We start from the raw sequence: 17853 nt of genomic DNA on the forward strand, positions 1-17853 counted from the left end.
GCATCTGCAGTTGGAAGTCTGATGTATGCCATGTTGTGTACTAGACCAGACATCTGCTATGCAGTGGGAGTAGTGAGCAGGTATCAGTCAAACCCAGGACTGGAACATTGGATCGCAGTTAAGCATATCCTGAAGTATTTGAGACGGACTATGGATTATATGTTAGTCTACAAGGGTGGTGTTTTGAACCCTGTAGGCTACACTGATTCAGATTTTTAGACTGATGTCGATGACAGAAAGTCTACTTCTGGAATGGTGTTTACTCTTGGGGGTGGAGCTGTGATTTGGAGAAGCGTAAAGCAGTCTGCAATCTCAGATTCCACCATGGAGGCTGAGTACATAGCCGCGTCAGAAGCAGCTAAGGAAATAGTCTGACTAAAGTAGTTCTATTCGGATATTGGTGTTATTCCAGAAATGGATAAACCGCTTGTGTTGTTTTGTGACAATACAGGAGCGATAGCCAACTCGAAAGAACCTCGAAGTCACAAGAGGAGTAAGCATATAGAAAGGAAGTATCACATTATTCGAGAATATGTGGTCAGGGGAGATGTGAAGGTTATGAAGATTGCAACTGAAGACAATCTTGCGGATCCATTTACAAAGACACTACCAGAAGCTACATTTGATAAGCATATCGAGGAAATGGGATTAGTAGAATTAAGGCATTAGTTTCAATTAGTGCAAGTGGGAGTTTGTTGGGGTTTTATGCCCTAATTAAAACCCAAATTATTTGTAATCTCATTTTATTATCAATAAAAGAATAGAAATCATTTTTTGACTTGGTCAATCACTTTGCTCACATGTTTTATTTTCATGATTATTTGTTTAATATAAACTTCTATTAAATCCCGAGCATATAGCTAATCTTATTTATAGTGACGTAATCACAGTGGAATATAAATATGATTATATGTTCAAAATAAGTTAGTCCTAAGATTAGTCAGTGCACCGGATTTACACTGATTTGCCAATCTACGATATGATCTACTTACACATTACAGTGTTATGTTCTTTCCAGAACATTAGCAAAGTAGATAAGATCGGATGTATTTGTTACATCGGACAGGACCGATATTGACAGTTGATAAGATAAGTAAACATACAGTTATTATCTATTCTAGTCATATCATATAGTTGACCATAGGTCAATTCAATCTCAATTCTGAGTGGTTAGTATTCTAACTGATTGTATTATTTGAGTTCTTTGACTTGTTCGTTACCAGCTTACCCTACGGACTAGCCCATACTTACATCTTGGGAACTCGGTAGTATAATTGAGTGGGAGTGTTAATCATAGATATGAACATCTATAGCTTCTGATGAAGAAGTGAAACGATGGTTTCCTTTTAGTTTGGTTCAAGGTGTTAAATGATAGAGATCTCATTTCAGTAATTAAATTAGTTTACTGAAATATCATTTACAAGGAACTAAGTGTTTTAAGGATAAAATACAATGAGGGGTAAAACGGTATTTTAGTCCTATCTCATTGTAGACCGTCTATAGAGGATTGAGTGACAATTATGGTTGTAACAATGGATAACTAATAGCGTATCTATATTTGTTATAGAGCGTTCTATGAATTCAAGAGTGCAATTCCGAGTCTATAGTGGAGTTACGAGGAATTAATAAGTTAGTAAATTTATTTGTTAGATTTATGATAACTTATTGGAGCTTGATTTCATAGGCCCATGGTCCCCATTGTACCTTGGATAAAATCATCTAGACAGTCTCAATTAATTGATTTAATCATCAATTAGAATTATTAAAGTTGACCAGGTTAATTTTGGATAGTTTCACAGAGTTGTGTAATTTTGAGAAGAAAAGAGAATTTATGGCAGATTTATTGATTAAGATAAATTGGTATCTAAATTAATAAATAAATTTAAATCAAGGTTCAAATTATAAATAATTAATTTGATAAAGGATTTAAATAATTATTTAATTAATTAAATCAATAGAAAATAATACAGGCCTTGATTTTAAGTCCAATGGGCTTATAATCAAATGGGAAATTTCACGGGACTATAGCCCATGATAATTTCGACCTAGGGCTTCAAAATGGCTATTATTTTATTGATTTTTTAATTAAATTAAATGGCCTAATTGAGTCTATAAAATGAGTGCTTAGAGAGAAGTCAAAACAAGAAGTTTGATAAGTCACAAGTCAGATTTTCTGATAGTTTTATATTCTCTCTAAACACAAGTCCTTTTCTAAGCTACTTTGTTATTTTCTCTTCTTCTCTGTATATCTATCTCATGTGTTGAGAATTTCCCACACTAGTCTAGGTGGTTCTAAGGATACATTGGAAGATTATGAAGAAAATAGAAGATCGGTTCAGTTTCTTGATAATACTCTGCGACAGAAAGGATACAAGAGTTAGAGAAACTGAAGGAAGGACTCTTAATTCCGCTGCGTATACTGTAAGTATTATATTATTTGTTTCTCTTTGAATTCAATTTTAGAAACATGTTTTAGGCTATCTCGTATTAATTTGTTTAATATTAGATATACATGAAAATAAATAAAGATCCTGTATAAGCTAATCCAACACTTCAGCCTTAGCTGGATCAGTAGCAGTAGTAGTAGTTGTCTTGTTTTCTCCTCCCTTACTTGGTCCACCCATGATAGACTCAAAAGTCTGAAACTCGTTCATGAGCTGTGTCAGACCATAGTTGAGTTTATTCAACACATAGTTGGTGGTGAACGATAGGAAAGCTGGAGAGAGATTGTTGAGGATTAAGCCGACTTGAGTTTCCTGATCTATTGTTGCTCCATGAAGTTCATCTTCCTGAAAGTAGTTTGTCATCTTGACTAGGTGATCACGAACATGTTGAGATGGTGCCTTCTGAGCATTGACGTATTTCTTAGTGGCCTCAAAATGAGTCTGCGCTGACCTGGCACCAAATATGTCTTGGAGCTGCTCCATGATTTCGTAGGCCGTCTCGACATTCTCCTTCTTTGTCTTGAGAGTGTCAACCATTCTAGTCAACATGTAGTACCGCGCCTTGTTGTTAGCCGCCTGCCAATGCTCATTCTTATCCCTCACAGACTTGGTAGCTCCTTCAGCTTTCCGGGGATTCCTCAGTCATGACGAACTTGGAGTTGTCACCAATCAACAGAATGTTGATGTTTTGCTTCCATTTAAGGAAGTTTTCTCCAGTGAGTTTCTCCATGGAAAGTTTACAAAGGATGGGAGTAGACACAACCATAATTATACTACAAATTATCAACAAAATAGAGATCAATCACTTTTTCTCAATAAAACTTCTATTCACTCTAATTTAAAGAAATATCACAACATATGCCAAAAATATGTAAGATAAGAGAAAAAAATACCAAAATAATCATATCTTTATTTTTTTATGTTTTTAACTAATCTATGATATCCATGTCCTGGTTGGTGAGAGTAAAAAATATCACTAGTTAAGTAATGTTGTAAACTTATTTAATAAAGAACACCATTATAAACAACCTACTATTTGATCAAAATAAGAAAACAAAATCTCTTATTTTATGAGCTAGACCTATGGTTTCGATAATAATAAATTTAGTCCTAGTAGTCACCGTATGGGTGAGTCTAGTAGAATTTGACCTATAATTATCTGTCTTTCGAAATCTAACCTTGTCGAAATAACTAATGAACACCTTCCGTAAGGGGACAAATCAAAGCGTCTCGAGGCCCCATTAAGCTATTGACTTTGTTAAACCAACGGTGGAGATCAAATATAATTATTAAAATAAGCTCATTATAAAATTAAAAATAGCATTTTTTATTATTTATTTTCGAAAATTAATGACTATGGTTATTCGAAAAATTGTAAGATTAAATTTTTAAAACCAAAGTCCTATAATTTCCTATTAATTCTAAAGTGTCACATTGAAACAAATTCAATTAATTTAGAATTAATTTGTTGCTAATCAATATTTAGGTTTACCTATTATAATGAACCTATACAATTAAGTTCAACTTAGGCAAATAAACCTTAAGAATTGGGCTTGTATGGAGAAGGGCTGGGTCCAATATGTTGTTCACACTACAAAGGCCCACATACTTCCATACAAGGTCCAAAAGACAGGAATTTAAACCTTCGTTTTATTAATTTTTATTAATTGATTATGCCCACTATAGTCATGCAAAGTAAATGAGTCTTCACAAGTAGAATCACTCACAAGAGAGGAATTTAAACTTTACATTTTCTAATGGACCCAAATAAAACCTATCATTTTATGAATATTTTATTTGGTAAAATCCATATATCTAGCAAACATATGGACCACTATATGCATCTAAGCCCAATTGAAAAAATACCACATATAGTGCAAACAAGCATGTTATAATTGGATGAGCCTAATCATGTTACTATATGAGCAAGTTTATGAATTTATGCAAAAATACCACAATTTATTTCATTTGCAAAAATATCACAATTAATTATCTAGAATTGATCAAAAATTCGAATTAATTAAATTTTTACAAAAAAAAAAAAAATCAATTTAAATGAAATTTATCAAAAATTAACAATAGTTAATTTTAATTTCATTTATCAACAATCAACATGGTTTAGGTTAATTTGAAAAATATTAATTTAATTTAAATATGATTTATCAACAATTAACCAAAGTTAATTTAAATCCTATTAAAAAAATATTTTGATAATTTGTTTGAAAAAAGTGATATTTTAAAAAATCTAACCAATTTTAAATTTTAAAATTAATATCTTAACTATTTTTCAAAAAATATATTGTGTTATTACAACTATAAGCTAATATTTTAACCATTAAAAAAATATATATTAATAGTTATAAAAACCCTAAAATATTTCAAAACAATTAAACAAATTCAAATATCTAACTAACAAATTTAAAATAATTTAAATATTAAAAACTATAGAATAAACAAATATTTATATTTTCAGATAAAGATTTAATAAAAATAACAAGTATTTAAAAGAAAATATCTTAAATATCTGATATCTTAATTCTAATATTTTAATTTATTAAAAGATTTAAAATTAAGTTGTTAGTCTATTTTTAAATTTAAATTTGAATCTTTGTAAAAATATCTAATTATTTAAATCTCAAATCTCAAACATCAAAAATATATTATTTAAAAAAAAAAATTAAATGATAAAATAAATCTGATATGTTTGGCTTTGCTATAAATAATCAATTTCATATTTTTTTATATATAAAAAAATTGTGATGAACAATACCCGTAACAGGGACTGTTCACCGTGGCTGCAGATGGTATGCGTATGCGTAGGGTTGCTGCGCCAAGGGATGTGCGCGGGCAGAGGTGCTTGGCCGAAGGGTGTGCGCGTGGTGGCAAGGTGATACGCGCACTAGTGCGGACGTAGGGAGGGGATGTGCGCGCATGCGCGAGTGCAACTCGCAGCCAGAGTAAAAAGTTTCGAAATTTTTTTTGTACAATTTTTCAAATCAAAACCATTTTCTAATTAATTTTTACCATGTTTTACACAAAATAAAAATATATAAAAATTAATGTCATAGAAAACACAACAAAATAACTTAAAAATTGCTAATAATCACATAGAATTCAATATGCTTCATAGAATCATGAAATCCATCCCATTACTCAAACATATCAAATAATTCAATTTTTAACATGTTCATGCATGAAAATAAAGATTACTAATGGCTCTGAGGCCAGTTGTTGGGAAAACTTATACATGATCTTTTTTATTTTCATGTAGACCTTATATTAAACGAATTAATATAAGAAAACCTAAAACATATTTCTAAAATTGAATTCATACAGAGATAATTATAAGAACACTTACATTATTTAGCAACAAAATAATTGAGTCATTCCTTCAGTTTCTCTAACCATTGTATCATTTATGTCGCAGAGTATTACCAAGAAACTAAACTGTTCTTCAATTTTCTTCACAATCTTCCAAAGTATCATTAGAATCACCTAGACTAGGGTGGGCAATTCTCAACACATGAGATAGACACAGAGAGAAGAAGAGAAAAGAACAATGAGTCTTAAAAAAAGACTTATGCAATAGAGAGAATCTAAAACCTCTTAGAAACTTGTGATTCAACTTGTGTTTTCAACTCTCTCTTAGCATTCCTTTCATACACTCAATTAGGTCACTTATTTAATTAAAAAATCGATAAAATAATAGCCAATAATCAGCCCTAGGTCAAAATTATCATGGGCTTTAGGCCCGTGATATTTCCCATTTAATTATAAGCCCACTGGACTTAAAATAAAGGCATGTATTATTTTCTATTGATTTAATTAATTAAAAAATTATTCAAATCCTTTATCAAATTAATTATTTATAATTTGAACCTTGATTTAAATTTATTTATTAATTTAGATACTAATTTATCTTCATTAATAAATCAGCCATAATTTTTCTTTTCTTCTCAAAATTGTATAACTCTGTGAAACTATCCAAAATTAACCTGATCAACTTTGATAAGTCTAATTGATAATTAAATCAATTAATTGAGACTATCTATATGATTTTATCCAATGTACAATGGGGACCATGGGCCTATGAAATCAAGCTCCAATAAGTTATCATAAATCTAACAAATAAATTTACTAACTTATTAATTCCTCGTGACTCCACTAAAGACTCGGAATTGCACTCTTGAATTCATAGAATGCTCTATAAACAATATAGATATGTTATTAATTATCCATTGTTACTACCATAATTGTCACTCAATCCTCTATAGATGGTCTATAATGAGATGGGAGTAAATACCGTTTTACCCCTCATTGTATTTTATCCTTAAAACACTTAGTTCCTTGTTAATGATATTTCAGTAAACTAATATTAATTACTGAAATGAGATCTCTATCATTTAGCACCTTGAACCAAACTAAAAGGAAACCATCGCTTCACTTCTTCATCAGAATATATAGATGGTCATATCTATGATTAACACTCCCACTCAATTATACTATCGAGTTCCCAAGATGTAAGTATGGGCTAGTCCGTAGGGTAAGCTAGCAACGAACAAGTCAAAGAACTCAAATAATACAATCAGTTAGAATACTAACCACTCAGAATTGAGATTGAATTGACCTATGGTCAACTATATGATATGACTAGAATAGATAATAACGGTATGTTTACTTATCCTATATATTGTCAATATCGGTCCAGTCCGATATAACAAAGACATCTGCTCTTATCTACTTTGCTAATGTTCTAGAAAGAACATAACACTGCAATGTGTAAGTAGATCATATTGTAGATTGGCATGTCAGTGTAAATCTTGTGCACTGATTAGTCTTAGGACTAACTTATATTTGAACATATAATCATATTTATATTCCATTGTGATTATGTCACTATAAATACGATTAGCTATATGCTCAGGATTTAATAAAAGTTTATATTAAACAAATAATCATGAAAATAAAATATGTGAGAAAAGTGATTGACCAAGTCAAAAAATGATTTATATTATTTTATTGATAATAAATAAGATTACAAAGAAATTGGGTTTTAATTAGGGCATAAAACCTCAACAGTTAACTCCTGAGATTCTGACATATTCGGTGGGCTACACTCCTTAATCTGACATAGCTGGTCGACTAGGTCTTCTTCTTGATGTAGCTGGCCGGCTATGTCTCCTTTTTGACGTAGCTGGTCGGGTATGTCTCCTTCTTGACGTAGCTGGCTGGCTACGTCATTTCCGTGACATAGCTGGTTGGGTATGTCTCTTTGCTTGTCATACCTGGTTGGGTATATCACTTCCTAAACAGGTAAATTCATACTTTTTTTGCCTGACCAGATCAAACCATCCTTGCGGTCAATGTTCTTCCCGACCAGTGATGTGACGACTCTGTAGGTCATTTTCTAACCTTTGCACTTCCCTTGGTTGACACATGTATTGACCATTAATGCGCCACTTGATAGTCATGCATGGTCACCTGTCACTTTTGATTGCCACGTCAACGAATTGAAATTTTGGGGATAACATTTGCCCTCCAAGTTTATTATATGATTTACTCATATGATAAACTTTTTCTCTAGCTGGTAGTTACTCAGGTCATCCAAAAACGTACGTCTGGTTAATAACTTTCACGAATAATAATAGTCTGACCAGGCGCGTCCAAATTTTTTGAATAACCGACCAGAGATTTAGTGAATATCCTAGCAGATGCCTCCACGTGGCTGTTCACCATTTACCTTAGTATTTACTGTATCCCAAATTCCAAAAAATGACCTTCTGTATTCTCCAACCTTTTCAAATAAACCCACGATTGAATTTTTCCAGGCCATAAAAATGGAAGTTATCCATTTCCCAAATCGTGGGATAATGGGAGAGAGAAAATACTGAAATTTTTTTGGGGTAATAGAGAGTTCCCACTTTGGGCTTATAAATAGGCCTCAAGATTTCTCTCTTTTTCTCATGTTATTCTCGAACACAAGTTTCATTTTCTCTCTTTGACGATTCTTCTCCCACTTAGGAAGTGCCCCATTTTCGTTAAGACAATTGGAAGCATCCTCCAACAAATCAAGAGTTCTTCCATCTTTTTGGGTAAGTTCCTTCTTCCTTAGCTTCACTTTCAAGCATTTTTTTAGCTTTAAAATTCTGCACAACGCTTTGTTAGAATGCATAGAGCCCGAAACCCTCTTTTTGTGCATCCTTTGGAATTTTGGTGATGAATATGTGTAGGAATAGTGCTTTTATGGCTGTTTTGATGTATTTTAGGCTTTAGGTTAGGTTAGCCAATTTTGCCTCAAATTTCATGAAAGTTTGAAGAAAAATTGATTTCCCATCTTCCTTTACACTTTCGGGTTCATGGGTTGTTGAAGAACTTTGAAGCTTCCATGAAATTTTTTTTAAACCCTTGAAATTCCCTTATTGATCTTATTTGTATGCCCCACGAATAGGAAAATCCATTTATGCTCTTTTCGAGCAATGATTTTTTTTTTACAACAGAACTCCTCGGATACCTTTGAGTATCCCTTATTCACGTTGGCAGCGATTGGGTTTGCCGTACTGCATGCTTGGATTGATAATGTGCCGCTCAGATTTGTTCAATACCAGTCAGGTTCGCCTTGGCTGCTTGAAACTCACTTAGCCGCTTGGGTCACACATTGTTGTTCGAGTCACACACTTAGCCGCTCAGGTTTGTGCACGTTCTTGGGTACCCGAGCACAAAAACAGGACACCCGATCGGCTAGGCCTTATGCACCCGAATACATGGCATCTTGAAATGTGTCATGTGATACCAATTTTTTTTTTCTTGTGAACTGCTCAAAATTGTAATCATTGCTCAGATATGTTTTTTTTTATCTAGGCAGTAAAATGTTTTCACTTTGCATTCATTTTCTGTTTGGTTTACTCACCTCCCCATATTTTTTGCAAATGAATCGTTTCGACTACATGGGAGGTGACAACCAAATAGACTTCGATTCTTCATCTCCCGAGTCAAGTGACACTCATCAGAGCAGCGATTCTTCATCCAGATCTCCTAGCAAACGTACTCTCGAGTACCATCTTTGTCATCTCAAGAAAATCCTTCCCCGGTCGTCTCTATATTTCCTTCATGAAGAGCAGTTCCTTAGGCAATAGCGTCAGCACCAACCAATGAGGGTGAAAAAGTCCAATCGACTTCCTCAGGAACAAGATCCCCAAGTAGCTCATAGAGCGACACAAAAGGTAGTGGAATGAGAACCTTTTGTGGGAGAACATTTATCAAAAGAAGCTGAGACTGAAGCCTCTTCAAGGCCTCCCCGCCAAGTCTGAGAAGTTAGCAAACCCAAGACAAAGGCTGCCCAGACTTTTGCAACAGAGATCCAAAGAACTATTGTACTCAAACCAAGGAAAGAGGAAGATCGTCTGCCGTCTTGGTTTGAAGCTAAAGCTTCCATGCTGAACTCCAAAATTCTCGATAGGTACACTTAGACTTTGGGCCTTGAAGTAGTGGGTGTGATATGCCCGCACCCTTACCAAAGAGCCAATAATCCTGAGGGAGCCTATTGCGCCAGTTCTAGATATCACATCTATGCAGGGGCCACTATCCCTTTGCATTATTTCTTTTGGTCAGTGGCAGATTACTTTAATGTTTCTCCATTCCAGATAGCTCCAAATGGGATACGAGCCTTGTCTGCTTTGTACATTCCTTATCACTTCCAGAGCTGGAATCCACCTACTCCCCATGAGGTACACTACTTGTTTGATTTTAGGTACACTACTCCCCATGAACACAAGTTGTTTCCACCTCTTTCACAGGCAACCAGGGATTAAGTACCTTCATGGCATTGCCCATAAATCGAATCCTGGAAAGTATTATATAGAATACTTTCTTACTTCAGATATTAAAGCCAACAACTTGGATTTTATGCATGCAAGACCTTTTTACCGACCTCTCCCGACCGAGGAGATGCATGACTAGGCAAAGCTTCTCGATAACATGCCAATTGAGGAGAAGGATGTTGAGCAGGTGGTCAACTTGGATAACCTTCGATTGGCATGGTTGTTATAGAGCAACCAAGACATTGTTGTGGGCAGTAATACTGATGAAGCAAACACGATTGACCAGTCAAATACAGATACCGAAGTAGTAACTGACTAGTTTTCTCCTGAACCATCTCCCCAGCCACACCAATCGAGTGATCTTATCATTAGAGAACCTCTTCTTGAGGACCCTCGTTGACCTGGCTTCCCTACCAGGCGTGAGAAAGGAAAAATCATTGAAATCCTTAGAGAAGACAACTCGTCGTCGGAGGACGAGGATGACATTTTTGATGAAATTCTAAACTTAGGTTTTTATACTAACAATAACCATAGTTTATCTTGTTCTAGATAACTTTGAGAATGATTGAGATAGGATTTTGTAAAGTCATGTGGTCACAATAGCACTTTTTCGTTTACCTATTTCTCATTTTCACTGACTGGGTTTTTGCTTTACTTTTTTGCAGATCCAGACATGTTCAAGCAATTCAACACTCCCTCTGCCCTAGAAGAGGAAAACTGATGAAGGTAGCAGCGTGAATCCTCCAAGCAAGGTTGGAAGGACTGTCCCGCCTGAACAGGGGAGACCATCCGACCAGCTGGCTACTGTCCCATGCTTGACTCCTTCGTATATTCCACCTTCTTTCCTAAAGAAAACAACCTGACCAACTGTCTTAAGTGAGCCTCTTCGTGTTGCTGATGAGTATGGAAAAGAGTTATTAGACCAGACTCTTTACCATGAAAAGAAAACTCAGACCTTTGAGACTCTACCCCAGCAGAGCGTTGAAGTTGTCCTCCACAAAGGCCTCGCAAAAGTAACGAGTGTAAGTATCTTATCATATGATCTTATTCTAAGTAATTTTCTGTTATTTATTTCAAGGACTCATCATTATTAGTCATGTTCTAGCAGTTGAATATAAGGAGCTGGTCAAGGTCTTGAATGATCAATTGGTGGAAGCCCAGGCAAAGATTGAAAGCCTAGCTAAATCAGAAAATGATCTCCAAGAAAAGTCCGAGCAGGCAGAGAAAATAGTTGCCGACCGAGATAGATCTTTGAAGGAGATGGCTGATGAAAATAGCAAGCAGATTCAGGCCAACAAGACATTGACCGACCAACTGGAGAAAAAGACTCAAGAGAATGAAAAGTTGAAACAAGACAAGGAAGCTCATCTGGCTCGTTATGAAGAGATCTGCTTCAACTACTCTATCAGATATGGAAGCTAAACAAGCCTCTCAGCCTTGACTTTCAATCTGAAGAGGCAAAGGCCGAAGAGCTTGCCAAAAGTGAAGCCAAGGTCGCTGAGGAGGCATCTCTTCCAGCTGGAACTGTGCCTTCCTCTCTTGCTTTATCATTCCGACCAGAGGAGGTCCCAGATGTTGACGATGGAGTTGACCAGCCAGGGACAAGTGTGCCTGACCAGTGAACTTCCTACCAGACCAGTAAAACTTTATACCTGCCAGTAGTTTACTTTTTTATGCTTTTGTGATGACAATTGTTGCTTAGCAGCTTTGATATTTTTCTCGTATGGCAAAGTTGTTTGGCATTTACTGTAACGTCCCGGATTTTCAAGACTCAATAATGCGGAAATATAAATGTTTTCATTTAACAAAATGTCTCAAAAACCCATAGAAAAAAAAACTTTTAAAAAAAGTCGTATGGCCATACTTAACATTTAGTTACAAACATGTTTTATAAAGATTAGAGTGAGCCTAGTTTAGGAAAATTACACAACATTTCCAAAAATAAAAAGGCTTCCCAAAAGGTCGGTCCACATGTATATTTGCAAGGAAGACTCCAGCGCTCACTGCTCTGCCTTGCCTTTGCTCTTACTTACAACATGAAACAACTAGGTAAGCGAAAACGCTTAGTAAGATCAACTTTCAAACAAGCATATAGAGAATTAGGGTTCCGGACCCATCCGGGACCCTACACAATCAATTTCAAGAACGCTAAAGCATTCGGGCAAACTTATGGTCATGCCTAATAACCATTGATAAATTAATTCATAACTAGATAAAAATCCTGCACTCAGAAAAATCCCAGAATAAGCAGATATATTATATCACAGCTAATTCTTATCAACAATTATATCCCTGCACTCAGAAAATCCCAGAGCAAGCAGATATATTATATCACAACTATATCTTATCAACAATTATATCCCTACACTCAGAAAATCCCAGAGCAAGCAGATATATTATATCACCATATAATTCGAGACCAACGCTCGAAAATTTCCAACAATTCAGGCGTAACGCGCCCTCCAACATAATTGCTAATCTGTAAAAGAGAACCGAGTCTCCACACTAAGATCTAGCCAATAAATATTCTCATCAACGGTAACTATCGTGTTACCTAGGGCATCGCTACTTATTCAAGAGTGTAATCCAATTTACACGGTTTTACGGAGACTTCTATGTTAATCAGTGGTGCTGGTGAGCAGTTGCCCCTAGGGTGTTCAGCCTCACTCAATCTTGGCAACCCCTAGTATCTCTAGGCACTCTCACTGAATGGCCAATATTCACGGCTGCTATCCGGGAATAACTTATCAGAGCACTTGCTCGGATTCTAACCGTCCAATGATTAAGTAAGCATGAGGGCCCCTAGGTCCCATTTATCTTGGCGCCCTTAGGTTTAACCAGCTTATCCTCATCTCATGGCCACCCGTCGCGGTAATGAACCGGACATAAATAAAATCAAGCAGTGTGATGGGGATCAACCGTCTAGGATATGACGGACTTCTACTGTTCATATTTTCTAAATCAGCACTCACTAGACTAACGTCTCTAAGCAACTTTCTATGATAGCCTATATATGTGCATGTATCCCTATACTAACATACAAGACAATAATCATTTCATGTTGCAGCCATACAATATAAGTTGACTTACTTGGAGTCCTTAGCGCTCAGCAAGTTTTCACCCTCCAACGTTCAGTCCAGTTACGCTTAGCCAATACTGTAGTTATCCATACAATATACTCAGATTAATTATGGCACTCATAATTCATTATTATTATTTTGGGCAGTTTGGTCATTTTAATAAAAGTCATTTGTAAGGATTTATAATTCTTATTTGGTTTTAAACCTATTAAGGAAAGTCATACAAAATATTCGAGACTAAACCCTAAGTCTCGGGGAGACCTATCCTAAGGTCTCGATACCTAGGCTCGGGTATCACAATGGTATTTCCCCACAACTTGCTAAAAATCTTATTCTTTCAAGGTATCGCTATTAACCCGCACTTTTGACTAGTCGGTTAAAATATGTAAGATTTTAGCCGGTATTATATCCAGAAAATACAAATAAATTCCTTAATTATTTTTAAAGAAAATAAACTCTTTAAATTTTCCTTTTATTTTTCTTAAGGTTTTAATATCTAAAAACCGTTTTAAGAAAATTGCCTAATTTGTCTTAATTAGGAAAACCGTTATAAATTTCTCATCTTGACTAATTAATTTTCCAAATGAAATTAATCAATTTTTACTTACTAGAAAAATAATTCATTTAATTATTTTATCAAAATATAGGGTTTTAAACTCTCTTTTAATTTATTAACTATTAATAAATTAAATCTCTTATTTTTAGAAAGAATAAAAACTCTTTAATAAAAATAATTCACTTAAACTCAAAGGGGTAATTTTAGTGAAAATATGATTTCAAGACTTACCAATTTATATCTTGAAATAAGCAAAATTTTACTTTTTACCTTATGTTCCAAAATCTTATTTTTACACTAAGTGTGAAAAACCTATTTTTCACATTTTTAACTACATACTTCGTTAGTTCATAACTTGAAATTTACTTACCCAATTGTTACCAAAATTTCCCAATTCCATTTTTGTTATGCCATTTAGGTCGTTGTAAAATCTTAGGTCAAAATGAGCATTTTTGATTGGTGAAATCATTTTCCAACAATGAGGTAAAAATGACCTTATTTTCAAGTCCTTATTTTTTTCCAAACTTTGACAGTTAATAACTTTCAAACCGTTTAATATTTTCTTACCAAATTTTACAGTGGACTAATAGGTTATGCCAGAAATATGTCTACAAAATTTTAGAAAAAACTGGGTTTATTTGCCCTATACAGTGGCTGTCCAAACTTGGTTCCGAAAATAAGAATACGAAAAAACAGTTTTTTACCTAAACTTTGAAATAGCATAACTTACTCATTTCTAAACATTTTTTAGTGTTTTAAAAGCTCAATTTTATGTACTCAATCTCAACAACATCACAGTATAATTTAATTTTACAAAACCAATATACAGTGGCTGCTTGACCCCTTGGAAGTCACAGCTCAAAACATGTTTTGTTTTAGGGTATCCTACAAAACCCTTGGGGGTTTTGGTTCCCATTTTCAAAAATCAATACACATGCATCATAAAAATTATTAAACAACTACCATAACCTTATTACATCACCAACAAGAAACTTTAAGCATTAGATATACAAAATAATACTTAAAACTAAAAACCCTACAACAAAATCATCAAAAGTAAACTTTTTACCTCTTTGGTGTTCTTGCTTAAGGTTTGGACCTTCCTATAAGCTTTGACTCCTCCAAAACCTTTCAAAAACCCTAACCAACTTCCCCCAACAACATATTTAATTAGCTATTTGAAACTCAATGCTTAAAACTTTACAAAAGCCTAGATTAGTGAAACTTTACCTTAGGGAAAATACTTCCTAGACCAAGACTTAGCCTCCAAGTTTTCCTTGGTGTTCTTGAGGTTGAATATTGAGAGAACACTTTGAAAGGTCTTCAAAAATCAGATGAGTGAATGAGAGAGGGAGAGTGGTCGGTTCTTAGTGTGGGAATTGCTCACAAAACTCTTCAAAATATCACAAAGTACTTAAGTACTTTTCTACCCACTTGCCCACTTGACTTCTTCATTAAATGGGATTTAATCTTTATAATATTGGGTTCACACCACTCTAAAATACCACATGGCCGGCCACCCTATTTATTTTATCTATGTTATATATAATTTTTTTTTTATAAAGGTTAATAAAGGTTTCATAAGAAGAAAAGTCCAAATTGACTTTTGACACCTTTTTCACTTTTATTAAGTTTTAATCACCAAACTTAACATTAATTAATTAAATTAAATGTCTCTCACATTTAATTTAATTAATCACATAATAAAATTTAACCTAAGGTCCATTCATGGAATAAAATTCCCCATTTCGGTAAAATTAGACATTTAACACAAAATGCCCTAAAATTTCCATTTTCTTTTAGGTTTATTATTTTTGACCAAACTTTAACTTTTATGAATGTATTTTATGCCCAAAATATAATTGCCATGATTTTTCATTTTATTTTCCGAGATTTTTACCCGATCAGGGTTTTTGTGTCGGTCTAGGACCGAAAGTCTTATCTTGACTTTTAAAATCACAAAATTCATATTTTGGCTAGCAATAACTCATGGAATACTTACAAACAAAATATAATATTATTTAAAATAATATTCTTAACCCGGGGGAAAAATCCCGACCCGAATCGTTTAAAGGTACCCAAAAACGTAGGACGTTACATTTACTTTACTTTTCTTAAAACATTCTAAGTCTTTTGTGAATAGTAAAGTTACTTTGATTTATGCCTTGTATTTTTACATGAGTACTTAGTTTTCTAACTTAGAAATTATAGGTATTTCATAAGTCCCTACTAAGTATACTTTCTCAAACTCTTATTGCTCTAGCATTTTATGAGCACAATTTTTATTTTCACACGAATATCTGCTTCTAACTTCAAATTTTGAAAAATTCCAAGTTACTTAAGCTTTGTCAAACAAGTTAGCTCAATGGCCTTTTTTGACTTCAAAAATTTACAAGTTAGCCTAAAAACAAATATTTTAACTCGTGCTCTCATTGTTTGTGTTAATTATATACCTGCATACCCCATGTGCCCCCAAGTGATCGAGGGTTAAAAGATGTTTGGTCACTTGCTAATTGATCGAATCTGTTCGAGCAGTTATTACTCATGAAACACGTCGAATATAAGGAAAACATCTAAGCAGTTGAACACTGCTAGAATACCCGACTTGTTAAATACTGTCAGTCTGCCCGACCAGGTGAATATCGGTCAGTTTTTACTAACCAGTTGAACAATGTTCGAGTATAAAAATAATTAACACAGATGCATAAATTGTAGCAAGATTAAACCACACTGCGCGTGATCTCTTTTATTACTCGTAAATTAAAAAAAGGACAAAACGTGTCTAATAAAGAGTCTTAAACAAACAAAAATTGTTCAAAGAAAATAAATGACTGGTCAGCTAATAACCAGCTCATAAACAAACTTAAAGAACAAGTAGAAAACTTGAAACTAAGCTACCACTCTGTATATTTCCTCAGGTGCTCGCCATTCCAGCAGTTTATGATCAACTATCCATTCAATCGAGAAAGTTTGTAAGTGTCGGGTGGCAAAACTTGCTCAATCTAATATGGCCCTTCCCAGTTTGGTCTTAGCACTCCAGCTGCTGGGTCTTTCGTGAACACCTTTATGAGAACCAAATCTCCAACCTGGCACTTTCAATCTCTAACTCTGGAATTAAATAGTAGGTCACCTTTTGTTGATAGGCAGCAACTCTCAAGCTCGCCCTTTCTCGTTTTTCTTCAATAAAGTCCAAAGATTCAGCTAGCAATTGATGGTTCTTTGCCTGGTCGTATGTGCTTCTCCGATGGGATGGGGGGTCAATCTCAACTGGAAACATAACTTCATATCCATACGCCAAGGAAAAAGGAGTATGACCAGTTGCTGTCTGGGCATTGGTTCTATACAACCAGAGGACCTCTGGTAATTCCTCTGCCCAAGAACCTTTGGCTTGTTCAAGACGCTTCTTTAGAGTATCCTTCAACATTTTCTTGACTGCTTCAACTTACCCATTCACTTGCAGGTGAGCTACTGAGGAGAAGCTCTTTGTGATGCCACGTCTCGTGCGAAAATCAGTAAATAAGTCGTTATCAAATTGAGTGCAATTGTCAGACACTATCTTCTGTGGAATACCATAGCGACATATGATATTTTTCACTACAAAATCTAATTCTTTCTTCGAGGTGATTGTTGCTGGTGGTTCAACTTTAGTCCATTTAGTGAAATAATCCACAGTATCTACCACGAACTATACTTATCCTTTTCCTTTGGGTAGTCTCCCGATTAGATCAATTACCCATACTACAAAAGGCCAGGGACTGTGCATTTGCTTCAAAACATTTGGAGGTGCTCTGGCATCTTAGAAAATCTCTGAAATTTATCACATCTTTTCATATATTCTATGGAATCTTCGTTCATGGTAGGCCAGAAAAATCATTGTCGCAAAATCTTTTTAGAAAGACTTTGCCCCCAGCGTGGTCTCCGCAAAATCCTTCATGCACCTTAGCCAGCAAGTTTTT

At 34.6% G+C, this 17853-nt stretch overlaps 1 protein-coding gene across 1 annotated transcript; it reads right to left on the bottom strand.

The window, feature by feature from the left end:
* Positions 1-16961: 16961 nt before the first annotated feature.
* Positions 16962-17321, bottom strand: LOC133832603 (uncharacterized). The gene has a single exon (XM_062262922.1). The coding sequence runs from the start codon at positions 17319-17321 to the stop codon at positions 16962-16964; it is 360 nt and encodes a 119-aa protein (XP_062118906.1).
* Between the last annotated feature and the right edge of the window lie 532 nt (positions 17322-17853).

Source organism: Humulus lupulus, chromosome 4, assembly GCF_963169125.1.
Source record: "Humulus lupulus chromosome 4, drHumLupu1.1, whole genome shotgun sequence".
Taxonomy (NCBI): Eukaryota; Viridiplantae; Streptophyta; class Magnoliopsida; order Rosales; family Cannabaceae; genus Humulus; species Humulus lupulus.